This window comes from Eurytemora carolleeae, unplaced genomic scaffold, assembly GCF_000591075.1.
Source record: "Eurytemora carolleeae unplaced genomic scaffold, Eaff_2.0 scaffold648, whole genome shotgun sequence".
Lineage (NCBI taxonomy): Eukaryota > Metazoa > Arthropoda > Copepoda > Calanoida > Temoridae > Eurytemora > Eurytemora carolleeae.
The window spans coordinates 99,276-121,752 of record NW_019396806.1 but is presented as its reverse complement, the minus strand read 5'-3'; the positions used below and the strand labels follow the sequence as shown (position 1 = coordinate 121,752).

The 22,477-nt window shown below is 32.2% G+C and overlaps 2 protein-coding genes across 3 annotated transcripts; both read left to right on the top strand.

Moving 5' to 3' along the window:
* Positions 1-2: 2 nt before the first annotated feature.
* Positions 3-6,257, top strand: LOC111708875 (myosin-2 essential light chain). The gene is made up of 6 exons (XM_023482377.1): positions 3-50; positions 308-365; positions 821-936; positions 3,330-3,398; positions 4,659-4,755; positions 6,193-6,257. The coding sequence occupies exons 1-6, from the start codon at positions 3-5 to the stop codon at positions 6,255-6,257; spliced, it is 453 nt and encodes a 150-aa protein (XP_023338145.1).
* LOC111708880 (uncharacterized) lies at positions 6,254-22,473 on the top strand. 2 transcript variants are annotated; one of them, XM_023482384.1, is made up of 19 exons: positions 6,254-6,916; positions 8,684-8,783; positions 9,622-9,699; positions 9,848-9,906; positions 10,894-11,499; positions 12,711-12,852; positions 13,485-13,573; positions 14,269-14,361; positions 15,835-16,035; positions 16,322-16,453; positions 16,611-16,684; positions 17,260-17,408; positions 18,286-18,519; positions 20,373-20,435; positions 20,843-20,949; positions 21,229-21,299; positions 21,375-21,633; positions 21,694-21,783; positions 21,853-22,473. In XM_023482384.1, exons 5-19 carry the CDS (start codon positions 11,390-11,392, stop codon positions 21,992-21,994), a joined length of 1,956 nt encoding a protein of 651 aa, XP_023338152.1. In that variant the 5' UTR covers positions 6,254-6,916; positions 8,684-8,783; positions 9,622-9,699; positions 9,848-9,906; positions 10,894-11,389; the 3' UTR covers positions 21,995-22,473. The 2 variants fall into 2 exon arrangements, with proteins under 2 accessions (XP_023338152.1, XP_023338153.1); XM_023482385.1 differs by having other exon boundaries at positions 21,840-21,929.
* Positions 22,474-22,477: the final 4 nt, after the last annotated feature.

Here is a 22,477-nt window from a genome sequence, read left to right as displayed (position 1 = left end):
CCATGTCTCGTGGAGTTCAGTTCAGTGATGATCAGATTGCAGAGTTTCAGGTAAAATGTTTTTTTGTTTAAAGTTCCAAGAAAGATTCTTTGTTTTAACATTTTTCGGAATGTAAAATATGACGGAAAGAAATTTTTAATTACAAAATTAATTTTAAAATCCTTCTTTTTTAGGTAATCATCCAATTTTTATTACTTGTATTAATTAATTTTTCCTTTTTTGTTAAATCTGCCATAGTAAGAAAAACGTCAGTTAAAAAAATAATTTGTTTGGTTCAAATTTTTCATATTCATCCTCTATTTATTAGGAGGCCTTTGTTTTGTATGACAAACGTGGAGATGGAAAAATCCCCGTTTCTCAAATAGGTAAAAAAAATTATTCTTTATAAGAAAATGTTAACTAAAAAAGATAAATAGAAATGGATGAGTTTTGATTTATCATGAATCGGTTTTTACTATCGTTATATTAATCTTATGTACGTGGAACCGGATTTCATTAATTGCGAGAAGTCTTTGAACTTCCTAGAGACACGGCTCAAAAGTCAACTGCGTATCTTTTAATAGTGCGTTGAATCAGTGATTCAAGACTTGAGCCAGTGAGCACTTAAGAGATAGTCGGACCGGCGTGCGCGGTGGGTAGTTCAGCAAACTCTAATTCTTTAAAATTCGTTCATTAAAGCAAAACAATCTGATGAAAATACAATTCATAATCAAATTATTATTAACACTATATCCCTTTCATTTTCTGTGAACATTCTCTGTAATGCAGAGATAGACTAATGCAATGTTTCGGTGCTCTTGAGAAACTAATTAATTTTAAGGTGATGTTATGCGTGCGCTTGGACAGAACCCGACCGAGTCTGAAGTGAAGAAGCTTGTCGTTGAGCATAAGGCAGATGATAGGGTCACCTTCGAGGTCTTCCTCCCGATTATGCAGGTACGATCAGAGAAGTTAATCCGATTATGCAGATTGCAGGTACGATCAAAGAAGTTAATCCGATTATGCAGAATGCAGGAACTATCAGAGAAGTTAATCCGATTATGCATATTGCAGGTACGATCAGAGAAGTTAATCCGATTATGCATATTGCAGGGACGATCAGAAAAGTTAATCCGATTATGCAGATTGCAGGGACGATCAAAGATGATAATTTTTAGACAAGAAACCTAAGAACTAGAACTTACAAAATATTAAGAATGTGATAGCTAGAAAGACAGGGGCGCACGAGGGGGTCGGGCACCCCATCCCCCTACTTGTGCCCTCCCATGAGGGGCACCCATGGCCCATGGGGGGAGGGGGCTCTTTTAATATTACATCTGCTTGCATTTCCCTACAAGGCTTTGCAACTTGGCCCGTTTAAATATTCATTCAGATATATTGGATAGTATTCCAAAAGAAAAAATATTGAAAAGATTTGTTGAAAAAAAACCAATGATTCTTGATTGTGGAGGCAGTATTTTGAAAGCTTTTCATTATTAAAAATCATTTTGTAAATTTCTTTTTTCATTCCTTTAAAGTTCACAAACCTACAAAGCAGTTTTTTTCATATTTTATTCAACTACAAAGCACGAGATAATACAAATAAAAAAATCACAATTTACTATGTAGTTTGGACCCGCCTAACCAGAGTAGTTGTTTTAATTGGTTGGCCCACTATAAACGAACGAATGAGAATTGCAGATAAAAACAATGTACATTGTACATTTTAAACATAAGAATGATGATAAATCAGGAAAATGGTAAGGAGGAAGGTGAGGGAGTATAAGGTAAAGGGAGGATACTCAGCGTAAGGGTTGGAACAGAGGGTTTAATTAATATAGAATCAATTGAGAGGTTTAAAGAGACTGCAGACATAATTTCAATACTGATTTACAACAATACCCTTTAAAGCTTTGTCTGATCAAGTATTATTAAAGGGAGTGTTCGCGAAAAATGAAAGAGGGTATAGGCTTAATGCGATAAAAAAGCGCTTTTGATCGCCACTAATCTTACTTCTATCTGTTGCGTCTATAAGGAGAAAATTGATAAAGACGACTCATACCGAAGAGCGCAGCGCCCATACAAATTGAGGAAGTTGGAACATACGACTTAGACCGTTAAAAAATCAATTATTAATATCAAACAAATCATTCAAATATTACAACCTATAGTCATCGATTATCTTTCGCCACATTTGTATATATTTAGTATTTCATACTAGTTTTGATTTTGTTTTTTATAATAATATTTAGCTTACAACTTGTTTTCGAACATTCTTGGAAAATATGAAAATGTCGTCTTCATTACCAAAAATCCTCGAAACAGGAATAAACGTTTTTATAAGTAACTCTCAGATCATAACGATTAAAACATATTATGAAAAATCAACTATATATAAATGTGGCGAAAGATAATCGATGACTATAGGTTGTAATATCTGAATGATTTGTTTGATATTGAATTGATATTTTTACGGTCTAAGTCGTATGTTGCAATTTTCTGAATTTGTATGGACGCCATGTTATTCGGTATGAGACGTCTTTAACAATTTTCTCCTTATAGACGCAACAGATAGAAGTAAGATTAGTGGCGATCAAAAGCGCTTTTTTATCGCATTAAGCATATACCCCCTTTCATTTTTCGCGAACACTCCCTTTAAATATCATTGTTTCCCATTTTGAAAACTGATTTTCTTGCTTCAGAAACGAAGGAGAAATGAAGGTTTTAAAGGTACATCGGACATACCACTCTATAAATGGATGGTCACTTGAAATTACGCATGTATTCCATTTAAGTATAATTACATCGTGTGATAAAAAAATACTTTAAAATATTTCTTTTGCTCTTAACTAATAAAGTTTCATTAAAAAGCTTTAATCAATAATGCCTTCAGTGTAAATATATATTTGATATCATTATTTATAATACAAAATGTATCAATCCTATGTAAATATAGATGTTTTTTTTTAAGAAACGTTTCCATCTCTAGTTTTCACCCCTTGAATCTTATACCACACTATTAATGGAAGTGTCTGATAAGTCCACTAAAGAAAATTACATGAATAATTTATTAACATTAAAAAGGATTTTTTAATGGTGTGCAGTGTGCACAAATACTCTCATACGCCCCTGAATCAAAGGTTTCGTGGGAGAGATTGCATACGTTGATTCACTGTAAAAATTGGCAACATTTCTTTGTATACAATTTTTAATTAGAACATAACCAAATTTCTGATAGGTTTTAACGATTTTTTAGGTATAATAAGAGAGAGGTCTGACCGTTCTTGATTTCTAATTTTCCTTTTTTTGTTTTCAAATTATTTATTGGGAAGAATATTTTATATATTCAGGCGATCTGTGGTCGTAGTTCTACTGATACTAGTGATGATTTCATTGAAGGACTGAGACATTTTGACAAGGTACTTTCTTATATTTACACTTGGGGTCATTCTCCAGTGGGGGTCTGTCTGCCTCTTAAACAGCCCCTGGCTATCTATGCTCCCCCGTCTAAAGTATCATAAATATATTTTAAAATATATTATTTATATATGCTTAAGGTAAATATGTATATTTGATATTATTTGATTTATGAACTCAGCCAGTTTTTGGACCTCATGGAAATCAATGTCATGGATTTTCTTTAAATTTCTCAAACAGCTAGCATATTATTTGATGAAAGTAAATCCAAAATTTCAAACTCACTGACACTGATTTCCATGGGGTGGCTGACTTGCTAAATGGACATTTAGACACTTAAACACGACAAGGTTACTTATATTTACACTTAGACACTTTGATACTTTGACAAGGTACTTTCTTAAATTTACACTATTGACACTTTGACACTTTACTATAATTACTATAATTTCTATACTATAATAACCGTATCATTTTTTATTTTATTTTTTACTAAGTCCAAAAATCTACAAGGTTCATTGTCTGCACTCTTCATTGTTCAGAAAGGTTCAGAGGAAAATGATTTGGCTTCCTCTACTGAAAGTGTAGATGGTTGCCCCTTTTTCCTTCCCTCTTCCCCCTTTTTTCTTCCCCTTTCCCCTTCCCTTCCCCCTTTTTCCTTTAAAGGGAGTGACCGGCTATGTAAGGTAGTTGAACTGAGTTTGCAGTGTTGTGGAAAATTTCTTTCGGATTCATTTGAGCCATGTTAAACTTTTTAAAGATCAGTAAATCCTGAGTTTGAGCGCAAATTCTACGTTCAAAACTCTTACTTAGAGGGTGGATACGTTTTCAGAATTAGTTTTTTTTATACTCAGTTCAACTACCTTACATAGCCGGTCACTCCCCTTAATCTTTATTTTTCTCCACCCAAACCTAACGAAAGCTCATATTAACAGAAAAATATATACCCCAGGCTCATGACTTTGACACTTTGACAAGGTGCTTTCTTATATCTATATTTAGAAACTTTGACAAGGTACTTTTTTACATTTACATTTAGACACTGGGACACTTAGACAAGGTACTTTCTTTTTTTACTCTTAGACACTTTTGACAATTGACAAGGTACTTTCTTAAATTTACAATTAGGCACTTTGACAAAGTCCTTTATTATATTAACATTTAGACACTTAGACACTCACCTGACCTGACCTGATCAGAACTGATTTGAACTGATCTGAACTGATCTGAACTGATCTGATCTAAAGATAACCCTGTTATAGGACGGGAACGGTTTTATCACTAGCGCTGAGCTCCGTCATCTCCTGACTACCCTTGGAGAGAAACTATCTGACGAGGAGGCAGAACAGCTCCTTGCAGGTCAATATATATAACTGAATAAATACATTTAAAGGACTGTCCACTATACTTTACTGACTCCATACTGAAAAATTTATAACATGCCCGATTCATACAATACATTTTAAACATTTGTCAGAGCAAAAATTATAGAGATCCCTTTTTTCATCTGAAAATTGACGATTTTTAATTGCGGTTTCTCTTTTAAGCGGTTTTATGCTGCTGTGATAAGGAAGGAATTCTACAGAATTTATTTCAAACGACAAAATCTTCCTCATTGTTATTTGATAAAGGGTTAAAGGGTACCCTTATGAATCGGACACGTAACTCTATAATTTGAGAGTTACTTGAAATGACGTCAAGAGAGGGAATTTTATGAATCGTAATCCTATCTTTAAAAAGAATGTTCCCAGCATTTGCCATTAGTAGGGTGGCCCTTGATGTCTCACATCATTTCATTAAGTTTTTTCATATGTAAAAAAGGTTATCTAAGTACAAAAATGCTAAATTAACTTTTTCAAACTGTAAAATCGCTTGCCCGCAAAAAAATCGCGGTCTTTTTCAGTTTTAGTAATTTTTGGGGATTTTTCATATTTTTTTTTGTCATTTTTCGGTCAGTTTTGATAGAAAGAACAAAATAAGCCATTTTTTGGAAAGCTGATGTTTTTTATGGATTTTTTATACAAAATGTCTTTTTTGCAAGAAAAATAATTTGTCTTTTTCTCAAAAAAAAATAGAAAAATAGAGAAATTTGTTTCTGTTCGTTACTCGTTCACCCCTCTTAATAGCCCCCACCAAAAAAATAATGCTTTTTTTGTAAAACTATTATTGTGTTGAGTAAAGTGCATTTCCATAATTATACATTTGATTTGCGTAATTATAATAAAACTAACGAGTTATCGTGTTAAAAGGCAATATTACGCATATTTTATAATTCTAAAACTTTTATAAAAGAAATTTCTTCATATTTGGTCTTCATATGACTGATAAGTGCGTTTAAACAAGAGGTAAGATTTGCTAAAAATAAAAAAACGCGATTTTTTGTGGGCATACGATTTTACTGTTGGGAAAAATTTATTTTGCATTTTTGTACTTAGATCACAAATGAAATGATTGGTGACATCAAGGGCCACCCTAGGCATCAGGCATATCATTTACTGTCACTTAGGTCAATTCAGCGTTTTAACTCAATTAAAAGTTGCTCCACCCCTTCCCTCATAAATATTTTTTCCACAGTTCGACAGAAACTTTAAAGTGTTCTTTGCGCTTGAAACCTTTAACTTTGGGGTGAAATAAAATTTTTTTTTGACCCAACTATCTACATTCTACAAGGTAAAAAATTTTGTTTTCGTAACAAATAAGAGAAAAAAATAAATCTTGATGGAATTTTTTAGATCCAGGTATTTAAATAATTTTACCAATTTCTATTGCGTTTAAGTTTAAACCTTTTTTATTTAGGTCAGGAGGATAGCAAGGGAAACATCAACTACGAGAACTTCGTTAGAACAGTCATGAACGGATAAATCGAGAAACTCGGGCGCGCCGGTCAGATCAGCGTTGATATCGCCGCTCGTTCAGATCAAAAGAGCGCACCGGTAAAACCAGCCTTTAGAAAAGGTTCCTTCCAACCAACCCTGTGCTAGCACAAATCTTTCATTGATTATTTTGTATTAAATTTTTCTTTCTGTTTTGTCTAACAACCGTTAAATTAGAAATGATTTATATTATTTTTTAAGTGATTTTTGGCGGGAAAACCATTTCTCGTAAATGATTAGATGCGAAGTAGGGGAGAAACCCTCAAATTTATTAATTGTGCTCAGTGTACACTGTACTGCACAGTTTACATATTTATTTTGTACACTGAAACTTTATCACTGCTAAATTTGTAAATTGGTAGTTAAACCCCTTCTTTTCTTCGAATTATTTTTTTGTGTGTGTCTATCTTTAATTTAGATTAGCGGACTGATTTTATCCTAAATGTGATTTTTTCCAGTGCGTTTTATACTTTTATACTTGTCTACAAATATTTATGATTATTATATTTATTCGCACCGAATAGAATAACAAGTTACAATAAATCAAACTAACAAATACTTTCTTAATTATTTTAGTTTCAGAAAATTAAAAATGGCATATGCTGAGGATGAGCCGGAAATTGATAGGAAAGGATGGCATTTTAATGGTATTAAAACATTCAAGCTCGTAGTTAGGAGGGATTAATTTAGAAAATTGCTATTTTTCCCTACACATCTTTATATCTTGCGTCGGAAAAACAACTAGAATTCATTTGTCCTGTATTCTCTTCAGACTCTTCAATCTTGATCACGCAGAAAAGAACTTATTTCATGTATTTGAACAGTCCTTCGTTAATCGACATAACAGAAGCCTCATTGCAACAACTTAAAGTGTATCCTATAGATGATATTTGTCAGCAAAATATGAACAAAGATTCGTATCAGAACCTTGTTGTGTTACGAACACAATAAACTGTTGATTTTGTTTGGTAAAAATATTTCAAATGTGATAAAGCATTTTTATTTACCAATTACATTTACATTTCTCATTTTTTTTCGATGGGATATATTTTTGAAAATGGTATGTTCGTCCAGCTTCTCTAACGGTTTTTACGAATTATTACGGTGAGAGCAGTTCATTAAATTTTTCTTGTCGATTTAAGATAAGAGACGATACAGGAGTTATTACTTAAAGCTAGATATTATAATGTTATTAATATATTTTTGAGAATGATGTTCAATGTTTATACCGGTTTAAATTATTACATCACGTGAAATAATGTACATACACATTATATTTACTAACTCAGAGCCGCTTAGTTTACAATTTCTAGAGTCATAGTTTTATCACATTAGTTATTGGTTCATTTATCAGGGACAGAATTTAATCAAGACGGCGAGAAATCGTTAAATATTGTGATAGATTGAGTTGCACCACTTCTCATGATATTGAACCGGCGCACAACACAATTGTGGTTCAACCTAGTTTACGTAGCTCAACTACTTCTAGCTTTTAACAAAACGTTTTGGTCCTAGTTTTTTAATTATTCTTTCTCCTTTTCCTCTTATTTTATTCGATATTTTTACCTCCCCCTAAAATCTTTTCTTTATTCAATCCTTTGATGGGACAGACTGGCTATGTAAGGTAGTTGAAATGAGTATGCAGTGTTGTGGACAAATTTTATAGGATTCATTTGAGACATATAATACTTTTTGAAGAGTTTAAGCGCAAAGTCGGCGTTCAAAATCATACTTTTGGGTGGATATGTATTCAGAATTTTTTTTTTTTTTTAATTATTAAATAACGACGACAAAAAATGTAAATAAAATTCTACAGTAAACTATTTAATTGTTTAGGAACAGGTTGAGAAAATAAAAATTAATTCTATAATCGAAAATAAGTAATTGAAAATTCAATTATTAGTTTCTACAATCTCTCAATTATTCACAAAGATTTTCTGGAATTTTTATTATAAAGACGACATTTGAGGAATTTGTAGAAATTTGCGAATAAATTCATAGAAAATAAGAAATTCAATATAATGATGAAAACGAAATAATTGATTCTAGCATTGATTTATTGATAAATTTCATTTGAGAAATATGTTCCTAACCATATAATTAGTCTACTGTTTAATTTTTAGATTATTTTTCGTCGTCATTATTTAATAATTTAAAAAAATCCGATTCTGAGAACGTACCCACCCAAATTCATGATTTTGAACGTCGACTATGCACTCAAACTCAGTAATTAAGTATTCTAATACTCTCCTTTTCATATCCTTCCATATTCCATACTTTGGTATCTTCTTATCCATGAACTCTATTTTTTCCATTTTCATCTCCTTATCATGTTTTATGTCATTTTATCATCCCTTTATCTTTCATATACACTGACTCCTCTAATCATAGTTAACTGGTTTAATATTGTCTAGGAACTGATTTGTCTAAAATACCGTGTTTCCGGGACAGTTTTTTCTACTCTATTCTCTCTGGGATGCTAGTGGGAGTATCATACAATCTACTTACATCCAGGTTCAGTTACTCAGATACTGGGATACAGGGATACTGATAAATATAGATTAATACAGAGGGATACAGGGACACAAAGATCTACAGGGATCCTGATAAATTTTGGGGGATACAGGGATACAATCCTGGGGGACATAGGTATACATACAGTGCAGGGGGATACAGGGATACAGTACAAGAAGATAGATGGATGCAAAACATTGGGATACAGGGATTCAATTCAGTGGTATGATAGTGACACAATATAGTGGGATAAAGGGATACAATACAAAGTAATACAGGGATACAACACAGGGGGGATACAGGGATACAATACAGGGTTATATAGTGACACAGTATAGTGGGATAAAGAGATACAATATAGTTTGGATAAAGGGATACAATACAGGGAAATACAGGAATACAATTTAGTTGGATATATAGGAATACTAAAGCTTTCCCTAACACTCATGATTTGATTTGATTTGATACTTGGGGATCCATGGATATTATACAGGGGGATACAGATTTCATATTTACGCGTACAATGTCATATCTAATAAGATTCCTTGATATATATATTATATATACACTATACAGACTAAAAAGATAAAAGAAAACATACATCGTATTTTAAGTATAGAGATTAGAGGAAGAAGAAGGGATACATACATAAACGGATCAGAAATCTAGGGATACACCAGTACACTGTAGGAATACTGTAGGATACAGAATATTTACAGGGATACAACAGATAGCATGGGATACAAGGATATTTTATTATTATTTTACAGCAAATATGAAGTATCACTATTTATCAAAAACATAAATAAGTTTACTAATGATTTTTATTTATTTTCAGAGCTCCATATAAATTAGCTTTTGGTACCTACAGTGCTGTTCTTTTTGGATACTGGGGTGTGTGTAGATACAATTACAGGTAGAAAATATTTTAGTGTTTAGAAATTCAGAGCGCTTCGCCCCTTTGATTTAAAACACACACGAAGTCAGGTGCTATTTATTTTGTCAATTTGTTCAAGCCTGAACAAAAAAAAAACACAAATACATTAAAAAATGAAATTTTGCAGAATGTCTGAGGCGCAAATGAAGCAATTAAGAATGGCGATGGCTAATCGCGCAGTAATGGGTAAGTCTGATCAAACCATATTTAAAAAGTAGCCGCACAATATTTTTTCTTTTCAATCCAATCGTTTAGCAATGTAAGTTGTCTTCTTTCAATGTTTTAATAATAAATTTTATGAATATTAGATTTTGCGTAATACCAATCCATATCACTTAGTTCATTATCAGAATTATAATCTAAAAGCATACTACAATCGGTTAGATCAGTTTTATGTTCCAAATCACGATCGTGTACTTCTTAATGATGCATAATTTTTCATAGTACTATCCATAGTACAACTAAGTACTTACCTCAATTACATCAATTAAATCTTACATATGACTAATCATACTAAAATCCAGTGGGGCAGATATCAATCATTATGCTTTATAAGTACAAATACTTAGAATAATGTTGATATCTAATTTGGTAAACTGGCACAATGTCGGTTGTCTGTTGCGTGAAATTTACACTAATAATAGATTCTATAAATAATACGTTGACTCACTGCAAATCGTAAACCCAGTCTAAAATTTCGATCTAGTACAGTCATTTTGGAACTATAGAATGGACTAAAGACAACCTAGAAGTCTGATTTGATTTGATTTTTCTTTTCAATCCAATCGTTTATCAATTTAAGTTGTTTTCTTTCAATATTTTAACAATAAACGTTGCTTAAGACTTTGTAATGTGTTCCAAGACATTGTTATATCTCTTAATTTGTTCATTGGTTCAAATGTAATTTTTTAAGTTATAACAGTAACAAAATACAAAATCATGAGACGTTCCTAATCAAAAAACTTCCATTCCACTTATTTTTGGTTATCACTTTAAATAACTTTTTAATCTTTATGTAAATTTGAAATGGCTGGAAATTTTGTGTTAAAAAAGCATGCAAAATTAACTTATTTAAGTTTAAAATTCAATCCGAAAAAATCAAGTTTTGGTAAACTATTTTCTTATTTTGTTTAAATTTTAATTAAATTTTTTTTACCATTTTTCTTGTTTAAGAAGGAACAAAGAAAGACAATGAATGGAAGAATTCAAATCCTACGAGTGAAGCATAATCTACATAGTTAAAATACAGGGTGTCAAGTAGAAAAAAAAACAAGAAAAAAGATCATTCATCTGAAAGAAAATTATTTTACTTTACATAATCCCCCCATCTTAAATCATTTGTTTGACAGTATAATAGCTAGTGGAAAATTTCTAAGAAATATATATCCATGAAAGCTTTTAAAACATGTCAGTTTAGATTATATTTTTTGAATGAGTAATTTCATTAGAGTGTAAGAAGTAAAATTGCAATTGCAATTTATGCAATATCAATTGCAATTTTGGGTAGTAGTTTAATAAATTATTGCAGCCTCTAGACGCGTTATAATAATATTAACTTTAACAGCTGACAACCTTAAATAGAAATAAATATCAAAACCTACTTGATCCAATCCTGATTCTTAGTCCTGATCTTGTCCAATTGTTCTGTAGTTAATTTTCAGATTTATAAATGATTATAGAAATACTTGCAGAAACCAAAATGGCGGAAATATTAAACATTTTGCATTTTCCCGCGCAAATTAGCTCAGCGCATCCTATGCAGTGGTCCCCAAATAACAGGTTGGTTACGTAGACATTAAACATTTTTGCAATATTTTGGAATATTGTTTTAGTATTTTTGATACTCAAATGGTACCACAAAAAATCCTAATATTTCATAAAAATTAGACTCATGGAAATGGAGAAAATTTGCAAAATTGTTTCAGGAAAATTCCCAATTTAGGTATAGTGTCTAAGCAAGGCTATCAATAATAGATCTAAGAGTTAGAGCGGTAAAAATTTCACCAAAAGAATAGAGGAGATTTTTATAAATGTGCAAATGTTTACTGTGTTATTTTTATGTTCAACTGAACAATAAATCGGATCTATTTAATCAAAATGTTGGAGATTCTTATGAATATATCTCTCAACTGGTCAGACCGATCTTAATGAAATTTTAGGATTGGATAGCAATTATTATTATCACGCTTGTGTTTTTCTTCACTTTCCATTTTGACGGGAAAAAGTTTTTAACCTCGGGTAATACAATTTTTATTTTTTTATCACGAAACCTCGACCACCACCTATATAAATAACATGAGCAGATTGTATTTGGGGAAAGACTAATCTTGAAGTAATTTGATCTTGATAGTTCTGAAAATTTTAGCAAACTTTGAGAACCAAATTGATTAACAGATATAATCCCAAGCTAACATAACATAACAGCAGATTGTATAATTGTATAGCAGTCAAATGTGAACAAAATGTGTGATTTAGTCTATTTCCTGGATTGACCGGAACAGGTCAAAAATTAGACATTTTATCGCACAACCTGAAAGTGTTTAAAATAATTTTTTCTTGTGAAGACGCAGCTGTTGTTTGTCAATTTTTAGATTTCGCCTATAATTATTCGATAATAGTTATTTAGTTTTCTCTTCTCTTCTTCTCTTTTAAGGGACTGAGAGACCTTATATTAACAAAGTTGTATGAGCAATTAACATCGATGTTGTCGTATTTTCTATCTAAAAGTTGATAAATACGGTTAAATGCCTTCATCGCCCCCGCCGTAAAAAAATTTATTTTCACAGAGAATCCGCATGTAAAATTTTTCTTTTTTTTCTGACAATAAAAAACAAGTGTATTTTAATTTTTGCTGAGACAAACTTTTTAAAGGGATATCTTCTTAGATAATTGTTTTAAAATGAGTATCTTTGTGAATGTAGTTAAATGAAGGTTCGCTTAAATGTATGTCAACACTGCATGGACAGTCCCTAAAAGTTTTCATATTTTAGGTTAGCTGTATCCTGTAGAAAGGGAATATATGTACTGGAACTAGGCCTTAATCCAACCTGTACCCTCCCCCAGCTGAACATTCACAAGGCATTTATTCCAAACCAAACCAAACCTTCAACAGCACCTAATAAGTTTAACCAGGTACTCCTTGACAAAATATTTTAATGTTTCATAAATAGGATCCCTATAATTATAGTGTTATGACTTATGAGACTTAATGAAGCTGGTGAACTGCTTATGTAGCCGCTTAACGCTGGGCCACACTGTTCAACTTGACAAGAGAATAGATTAAATACCTATTTTGCGACCAATTTCGAAGAGCCAGCCTAAAAATATCTTATTTGAGCCTTATAGTAGATAATAAAATATGGTATGGAAATACAACAAACCTAAAAAACGTTAAATTATTTTAACTAAAAAAATATATTTTTAAAAACTTTTTGTAGCTTCCGGATTGGGTCACTTCAGGATTTTGTAGGTTCTGTTCTTGCAAATGTAAATGTCGGGCACTTGTAGTGTTGGGCAAAAGTACTCACGAGCATTTGTCATTTTGTCATTCGATCTTTTAAAATTCGGTCTTTTGTATCCACTTCAACTATTTAGCTTGTCTGTATGTTTGTTTGTTTGTGGTACCTCACATAACTCCGGAGCAGGTTTTGGTCGGTTTAAAATCGTAAAATTTGGTAATCCGCCAATCAAACAGAATTAGAAACTAGACAATTATTGCAGACAAATAAATTGAATTTCAAATACATTATCTTCAATATATTTAGGATTTGTCCGATATATCCGAGGATTTAAAAAACCAGATTCTACAGGATAGGGTTTTAGCTACACTTAGCCAAGACTCAAAGAGTGTAAAGTAAGTTAGATTTGATTTTTTTCATACCAAATAATCTGCTTTACTCATTATTCTGACCTTGTTTTAAAGATTGAAATTCTAAGATTATTTTCACCCACGTATTTTGTCCAATACCGCGAAAAAAAAAACATGAAAGCGTAAAACATACTAAAGAAGTAAAAATGATTATGAAGAAAAAGAAACGATGATTTTTCTCAAGAAAATATGTAATCCTGTAATTTCATTCTTAGTGTTTTAGAATTTTTAACCTGTCTCTTTACTTTTTTTATTACTTAATTTATAATTGAACAGATGTGAAAATTTATTTTTAAGGGCTGCTTTAAATCATAAGCCATGACATGAATCACGTCATATTTTTTTAATGTGAATTTACGACATTTTCTTGTTTTGGGATCCGAAAGCTCAAAATAAAGGCTTTAAGGACCCGTCGCGCCGCTTTTTCAGGAACAACTTTCATCTGTAAACTGTTGCTATTCAAGTAACAAAAATAAAAAAATGTCGCAGATTTTTCTGACATATGAGTCACCACAAAAAAATTTGGGCTGTTTTGATTTTTACTGGATACAAACAAACTAACGGATTCCTTAGCAAAATATATGTAGATAAAGCTCTTTAATCATTTTTCTTTTTCTTTTAAAATCTCACATAACAATTTACATTTTTTGTTTTGATACATTACAAAGTTAATTGTTTAGTTCCATGAGATGTGTGGGTTGGAGTCCTCTAGTGGATATAGGTTCAAGGAAGGATTACCTTCTTCTCACCCTGTCCTTGGATTACAGTTTTAGGTAACCCTGGTTCAACTTCAGATTTATATTTCATTTCAATTCATATAAGAGCGGATACAGAAATATAGCTCGGAAGGGCAAATCTGCACGAAGCGCAAAATTTGAACTGTAAATTCAAAACATTTGGCTTTTTGGATATCAGATACTTTACAGGTACACATGCAGTCCAATTACCTTGCAAGTACTTCTTTATCTCTCCTCGAAACAAAACTAGCAGAAAAAATATGTTTCTAAAAAATAGACATTTTATTATATGTTAGTATTTAAACTAGAGATAGACATTTCTGAAAATGAAAAACTAAACTTAAACTTAAATTCTATGAGATGAAAAAAAAGACAAAGATCCAGAAAATGATTATGACTTGTAAAAGTTTCTGTTGACCAAAAAAGTAGGAGGACAAATGTAATCTATATGATAAAGCTCTTCGTTCATTTATATGTGCAGATAGCTCTGAGTTCTATGGGGGGATGGGGGGGGGCTACACAATTACAAAATGTACTTTAAAGCAGTAACCCTGCCCAGAAAATCATTAAATAAAGATAATCAGTTAAGGCTTACGCCCTAATAGCACCACAACCATCTTATACTTTACGTGGAAAAGCTACTAAGCAAATTGTTCAAAATAGGCCATTTAAGAATTTATAGTTTTTTGTCTAGAGCCTGTTGGAAACCAGACTTATGTGTTATAGATATCATAGAAAAATCTTTGAGCCCTTATAACGTTATAAAATTATTAATGTAACAATCAGAATTAAAAAAAAACATTTCAAGTCCGATTTGAGAATTCTAAAAATATTTTTTTCTTTTCTTTAGCTTGCTGAAACTGGAGATATGACATGATTTCAATCAATTAATCAATATTGCTTGAAAATATAAGTTTTCTGATTTTGTTGAATCAGCTGGGGAGTTACCTGGGACCACTAAGAAGCAACCCCGTTGTCAGAACCTACGGGATAATTATTTTAACTTAAAATTTTTCCAACCTGATTGTGTGATGCTCTGTAGAAGTACAAATTCAAGTATTTAACTAAAAATATTTTATTTTTTAAATTAGTGCTCATATAGTTTGATAGTAAGTTCAATTGAAAAATACTTTTCAAAACAAATTGTCTATGTACATTAAAACTAATTATTTTAAGATTCTTTGAAAAAATGTTTTTTTTTGTATGGATGTAAAAGCCAAACATCTTTAATTGGAGACCAAAATGTAGGGCGTGGAGACAAAAGGCGGAGGCTTGGAGACGTAGCGAATGGCGCGGAGACGGTTTTGAGGGGCTCGGAGGTCAATCTGTGCATCGGAGGCTCAGGGGAGGTCATTTCGTGGGGCTCATGGCGGCCCTGCACCCCCTCCCTCTATGGACACTGACTTATTTTTCCTGATTGATCACATTAATATCGTTTTTCTCCTTTGTTCTAGAGACTAGATCAACTGTATACCCTGATATAAATAAATATTAACCGTACTCCTTTAGGTTGCTGGAGTACAGACCTGATCTCGTGGAATGGGTCTGTTACTCCGACCTAACCTCAACCCTACTCCAGTATATGAAAACCCATCCTAAACTTTTGCGAACTCAGTGTCTAGAGAAGGGGGAGAATGAGAGAGAGGAGAATATTAAAAGACGAGCATACCTCGCAGCGACACTAACAGTTCACTGGACAGAACAGGACAGGTATTCAAAAAAAAGAAAATTTGTTTTTATTTCCATTTTACCCCTAATACATGGCGGCGCGCGGTCTGGTGGTCCGAAACAGATTCCATTTTATGGTGTTCATTTTAATGCAAAAGATATTTATTATCAACCTTTATCTTAGAGTCGAAGGAGTTCATAACTTCAGTTTCCTAATTATAAATTTATTCTCTGCAACCCTGGGTTTTCTAGAAATCTGTTGGCGACTAGTCAACGGTCATGAACATGAAATGTTTGAAACTAATTTGTTTAAATGAATATAATCAAGGTTTGTAAGTGGACAGGAGGGTGGCCAGCTTGTATTTTGGACTCTAGTCTCCGGTAAGGTTGGAGTAGAGAAGATTCTAAACCCGGAGCAAGGTTCTATCTCAGCTCTTGTAACACAACAGATTCAAGAGAGGTAAGTTATCAATTTAGGAACAATACTTTAATGATTATAATTTTAATTAGTTTAATTAGTTATAAAAAGTACACACTACACATTTATAGAGCAAAAAAGCGTAATTGTTTAACTAATTTGTACAAATAGGCCTCCCACTTAAATTTGTTATTTCTAGGAAATTGACTTATTTTGGTTCTGTGGACGGTCGAGTTTCAGTCATTCTAGACTCATCTGTCAAACCTTGTCAAGGTATCATTAAAAAATGAATATAATCTTTTTCATTATGCTATTAGCTTAAAGTTAAATAATTTACAGGCATAGGGATGATATAAAAGAACATTTTCTTTTCTTTTAGCCAAGGAAATAAAATTTCAAGAATTAATATTAATGATTTTTGATGATTATAGGAGACGAAATTTAAAGTTGGCTTTTAATGGCAAGTTTTATTTTTGATACATATTACCCAAAACTTTATTTATTTTATTTTATTCTAAAATCATTTGATTTATTTTTCCCAATAAAGTGAATAAAACCCTTAATTTTTTCTGAGGAAAAATATGATATTTTAAGAAAATATACTACCCTGCTTTTAGTCCTAAGCCCAAACTCTCCAGAAGAAGTTCTGTCGTAGTACTTTCTTTTGATTTATAGCCTAAATAAAATATACATCCTTGCTTTTAGCCAAAGAAAGAAAATTCCAAGAAATGTTAAAAAGGAAAAGCTGTCAAAAATATCTTCAAACTCAACTTCTTTGGGAAATCTAAAAAAGATAAACTTAAAACTTGTATAACAAACTCTTGAAATACAAACTAATCTTGTTCTAGTTTGGAAGGAGCAGGACAGATTGAAGGTGACCCACCTTCAGATTTGGTCCCAGGAAACTGAAGACAACATTTGGAAACTCATCATCTGTAAAGCAAACTTTGCTCTTGTTCTGTCTCTTAGTTTCGATGATTTTAAAACGTCAGTTCAGGTGAGCACAATTGTGGTTGTGTTTTGAGAAAAAGATTAATAATAAAAGTTCGTTGAAATTCGAGGTGATTTTTTTATTTTAAAAAAGAGAGTCATGTCTAATTGATAACGGGCCCTTTTAACATTGATTTCGGCAAAATTGTGGATGGAAGATATCGTCGTATTTCTAGCTTGGAAAGTGTTTCTCAAGTTTCATCCATGTTTGTGTAGCAATAAATATGTAAGTCAGAGTTATAGAGAAACCACAGTTTAAAATAAATGATTGCTTCTTGACCAAACAAAGCTTTTATTGGTACCATTGTAAATTTAACATACTACTGAAAATACAAGTTAACTTGATTACGTCTTTTGCCCTTTAAATGAGATTTTTTCATTATTGGAGTCAAATAATTAAATCAAAATTCTTCCCTTGGGCCCTGTAATTATTGAAATTCCTACACGTCTTTCTTAAGAAGCCAACATATGTGATATAATAACCAATCTGTAGACATCTTGTACCTAAATGTTTTATAAACTATTTGAATTTATTTTAATTTTTTGGTCCCTTAATTAAACAACCCCGTTTTAATGGTTCACAACGTTTCACGATTATTTCTTACTAAAAGGAAAAACATGCCTCCGCGGTTTCTCTTTTAAGTAACTAAGATTGTACAGTAGATTGGAAAATAAAAATTTCTTTTATTTCCAAAAGAAATAAACCACAACTACATCTTTGCCTTTCCGATAACGTACTAAAGGAGGCTGGTTTGAATCGCAATAGTGTAAGCAGCCCTTAATAACTTTTGGAATCATTTTTAGTAAACGAATTTTGATTTCGAACTTAGCTTTTGCTTTTTGTTAGTTTGTAGGAATACTGAAATATAAAAACTTATTTCTAGGTTTTGGAACAATATTCGTTAAATGCCGGGATCTCAAGTATAGCTGGGGTTGAGCTTATTAGAGCACCTCTATCAGCAATACAGCATTCTATCATCGGTCAGACTAGTCACGGGCAAGGAGAAGCTTTAGGAGACGATATCCAACCCGATCCCAAACCTGGGACTGAACATCTTGCCGTAATGGCGCACAAAGGAAGTTTGATTCTCTGGGACGGGAAAAAGAAGAAATTGGAGGTAAATATAAAAAGCTTTTAAGAAAGATTAAATAGAAATTTTTTAATTAAAAAAGTAAAGCAGAACGAGATATGTTTGATTGGACTACTTTTTTCTAAGGTAGGAATCCCATTGCTACAATTATTAATTTTCTGTTAGATCGAATCTTTAATAAATGCCAATATTTTACAAATACAACAACTGAAAACAGAGACACCGGAGGTTTTTTCTGATTTTGAAAGTAGGCTATGTCTAGACCTAGCATGAGGCTGAAATGTAAAAGGCCCAAACACTTATTTTTTCGAAATACCTTAAATACACTGAAATTTTTGTTAATAGTTTAAATATTTTAGAGCTCATTAACCAGGTGAAGTCTTATTGAAGACAAAATACAATGCGACACTCTCTGAGTCCTAAACAGTTTAATGGTCAATAATAAAAATAAGATAAAAATCTACATCAGCTGTATAATCGAAATTTCTTGTCAGTAGGTCTTAGGTTTGCGAATTAATTAAGTGACTATAGCAGAAATGTTTGTCACAAGAGTAAAAAAACATCAATAAGTTCTGATAGACATTGAAATAGAAGCGTGACAACACCCCACTGCAGTAAAGAGTATGTTTGAATTCCTTGCCTTGTCAAGTCGACTCTTAAAAATCAGGAGATTTCTGTTAAGAGTACCAACAGATTTCTTGTTAGTTTATGGGAGAAAATGTAAAGGATTATTTAGCCTTTAAATATTGTGAATCCCAATCCAGCATTAACGTAATAAAGGCCAAAGTTAGCTAGAAGTTAACCTGGAAGATGACCAGAACAAATCTAAGGATTTATTAAAGCCCAGGATCTGGGAGACGAGAGAGAGATGAGAAAAACTTTTACAACTACAGGAAATGGACTTCATATTTTGTATATACTTTTTTACTCTTGACTACCACTATAAGTAACATTAGAGGATTTGTTTATTTTACAATAGGAAAATAATATTTGGGTTTCAATGAAAAAGTGTGCAACTGTGCATCTTACCATTTTATAAGTCCTCTATTTTTTTGCAGTGCAGACACTGTCTTCTACATTGTTTTTTAAGCTTTCTGGATGTCCACTACAGTAATTTGTAAGCCCATGACCTTTTCACAAGATATTTCAATTATAAAGATGCAGATTTGTATCTTTCCTTCCTTTTATTGACCATTAAACTGCTAAGTGCTCTGAGAGTAATATTGTATCTTTAAGAAATACTTTGTCTTCAATAAAGCGTTACCTGGTCAATGAGCTCTAAAATATTAAAACCCTTAACAAAATATTGCAGTGTATTCAAGGTTTTTCATAACAAAAGTGTCTGAACCACATTTCAGCCTCTATAGACGAACAGTCGAGAAACAAGATTTAAACATCTAAAATGTGCTTAATTTTATCATTTGAAACCTATAAATCATTGTTTATATGGTTGTTTTCTTCCGATTTGTTAATTCTACATTGATAAATTTATTTAATAATTCTAATATTTAAGCAGAAAAGCTCAAAACGTTTCGGGTTTCCTAATAATCTCACGAAAACTTTTTAGTCAAACGCCTTTTTTCAGTCTAGACTACACAACAAAGTTAAAATGGAATTTGTCTAAAAGGGCTAGATAGGGATTTCTAAAAATCTGCATGCTATGTCTAGGCATAGTCTACTTTCAGAATCTGAAAAAAACTCAGGTGTCTCTGTTTTTAAAACCCACTTCATAGCTGAGGTGAACGGTGCAGTCGAAGAGCGGAAACTTTTTCGTCTGAACAGTTTTTTAATCATGTCCAATTGCCAACAAAAACAAGAACTGTAATCGTCTTTTTTTACATATTTTTATAAATTTTTTCAATAATTTTACTTAAATTCAGATAGGAGTTGGGGTGGATAGAAGAGATTATGGAACTTGGGGGTTCGTTTCTAGCCCTAACCAGGTAATAATCCTCTTTTAAACATCAAGTAAAAAATTGTGATTAAAACGTCATTTTTAAGTTTTTAAATCTGAATTTTAGGTTAAAACATTTTTGTCATTAGTATTGTGTAACAATCCACCCTAGATAGTAAACATTTTCGTCGATTACTGAGTTATAACCGTTACAAATTACAACATATTTCTTTTATAAAGAAAAGACTTTCATTCTGGTGATGACTGAAGCTGTAGGATTGTAAACTATTAAGATCTTAAATTGGCATGATGGATGTACTACAAAAAAAAGGAACTCAAAATCACATAATTAACTTTTTAAAAGTCAAAATATTTTTAGTCGTTTTCTTTTCTATGTGAATTTTTCAGTCAAATAAGTAGAAGCATGAGAATTTAGATAATTTATTCATTGATCAGGCCATCTATTGTGTACTGGAATGCATATCTGTTTTCAATGATCATTTGCTGCAAAGAGAACCCTCAAGAATTATATTCTTTAGTCTGCTAGAACCAAAATATATCAGGTAAATTCTGTGATTTACTTATTATTGAATATATTGTGCTAAGTAAAAAAGTAGAAATTTAGGCATTTTCCAAGTAAAATGTAGATAAGTTCTATCCATTTAATGTAAAATTGATATTACGACTTTGTTTTCTTATTATTATATAAATATTTATTGGTCCTCAGCGATAAAACGAAAAATTAACAGTAAAAAAAACACAGGGAGTAAATTACTCATATACCATTGCTTATCATATTTGTTTTCTAGTAACGCCTTCAGTTATTTTTTTTATTGTTTTAGGAGTAAGCTTAGGTGTTTGGAATTAAAGCCAGATTTCTTGGAGCTATACAGAGTTATTCTTTATTCCAAAGGTGATCAAAGCTTTTAACAATTTAATGATTTAGTAATTGTAATTTTATTGGGTCAACTTTATGGTTTTGTCATAGGTTTTGATGTTGGAAAACTTGACGAGTTGCTAAACATAAACTGTAGATGGTGGGTGGCCTCTGCGCTTGTATCACGGAAGAAGCCATTTTCCAATATGGCTGAATTGACGGCCATTGAGAAAGTTCTGCGCTGCAATGCAGCGTCCTCAGTTCTGTTTTCATGCGCAGTCGACAGGAAAGCGAAAGCCGCCGCTGTAAGATTTCTTGAACTGTTTTCGGCAGATGAAGACTCACTGTCGTTAGCCACGGAGCTGAAAAGGTAAAAGGCGCTTTTACAGTAGTCCGAAGTAATAATAAGATATTACTTGATTTTTTTTAGCGAGTTGCTGTACACTTGGAGGTGCGCTGTTTGTGCCTCGGAGGCAAGGGCTGAAACTTTGAGAACGGTGGTTTGCTTAAATAATCACAGGTATTTTATTGAGGATTTTTTATGAAAGAGAAGATTTTAGGATTTTGTTTTTTCAGTTACAATATTTAGATGGGGAAGGTGTGGGTTAACTCAACTTCCATGCGACGATCCGTCCTACCGAACCTGTTCCTGGTGCTCTGCTCTTTACCTGGAGATGAGAGATGAACCAGTCCTATCCTGTTCCTTGTGCTCTGGACCTGTGGGAGGATGAACCTGTCCTATCCTCCTCCTGGTGCTTTTCTCTATAACGGGAGATGGGAGATTAACCAATCCTACCCTGTTCCTTGTGCTCTGGGCCTGTGGAAGGGTTAATTAAAGTTTTTAAAATTGTGATACCTGATTTAACCTTGACATGCATTCCAACACAGGGTGACAGGGCAGGGTCATGTTTATATTGTGGAACAGAATCAACATCTTGGGATTTTACGGGAGAGAAAATAGTTTTGTTTGATTTGTTCGGGTTTTAAAACTACAAGAGATTTGAGGCTTTTCCACACTGTTGGATACAATTTTAACGATCTTCAAAGATTCGTGAAATACGATATATTGGCGGAAATATTATGTTTAGGATAAATAATATTAAAACTTTTAAATTGGTTTATCATTTTAGTAAGAGTTGTCTTTAAATTTCAATGTATTGTTTGCGGTAATGTGATAAGTTTTCCTAAAGGCTGTGATAAAAATAGTAATGTAT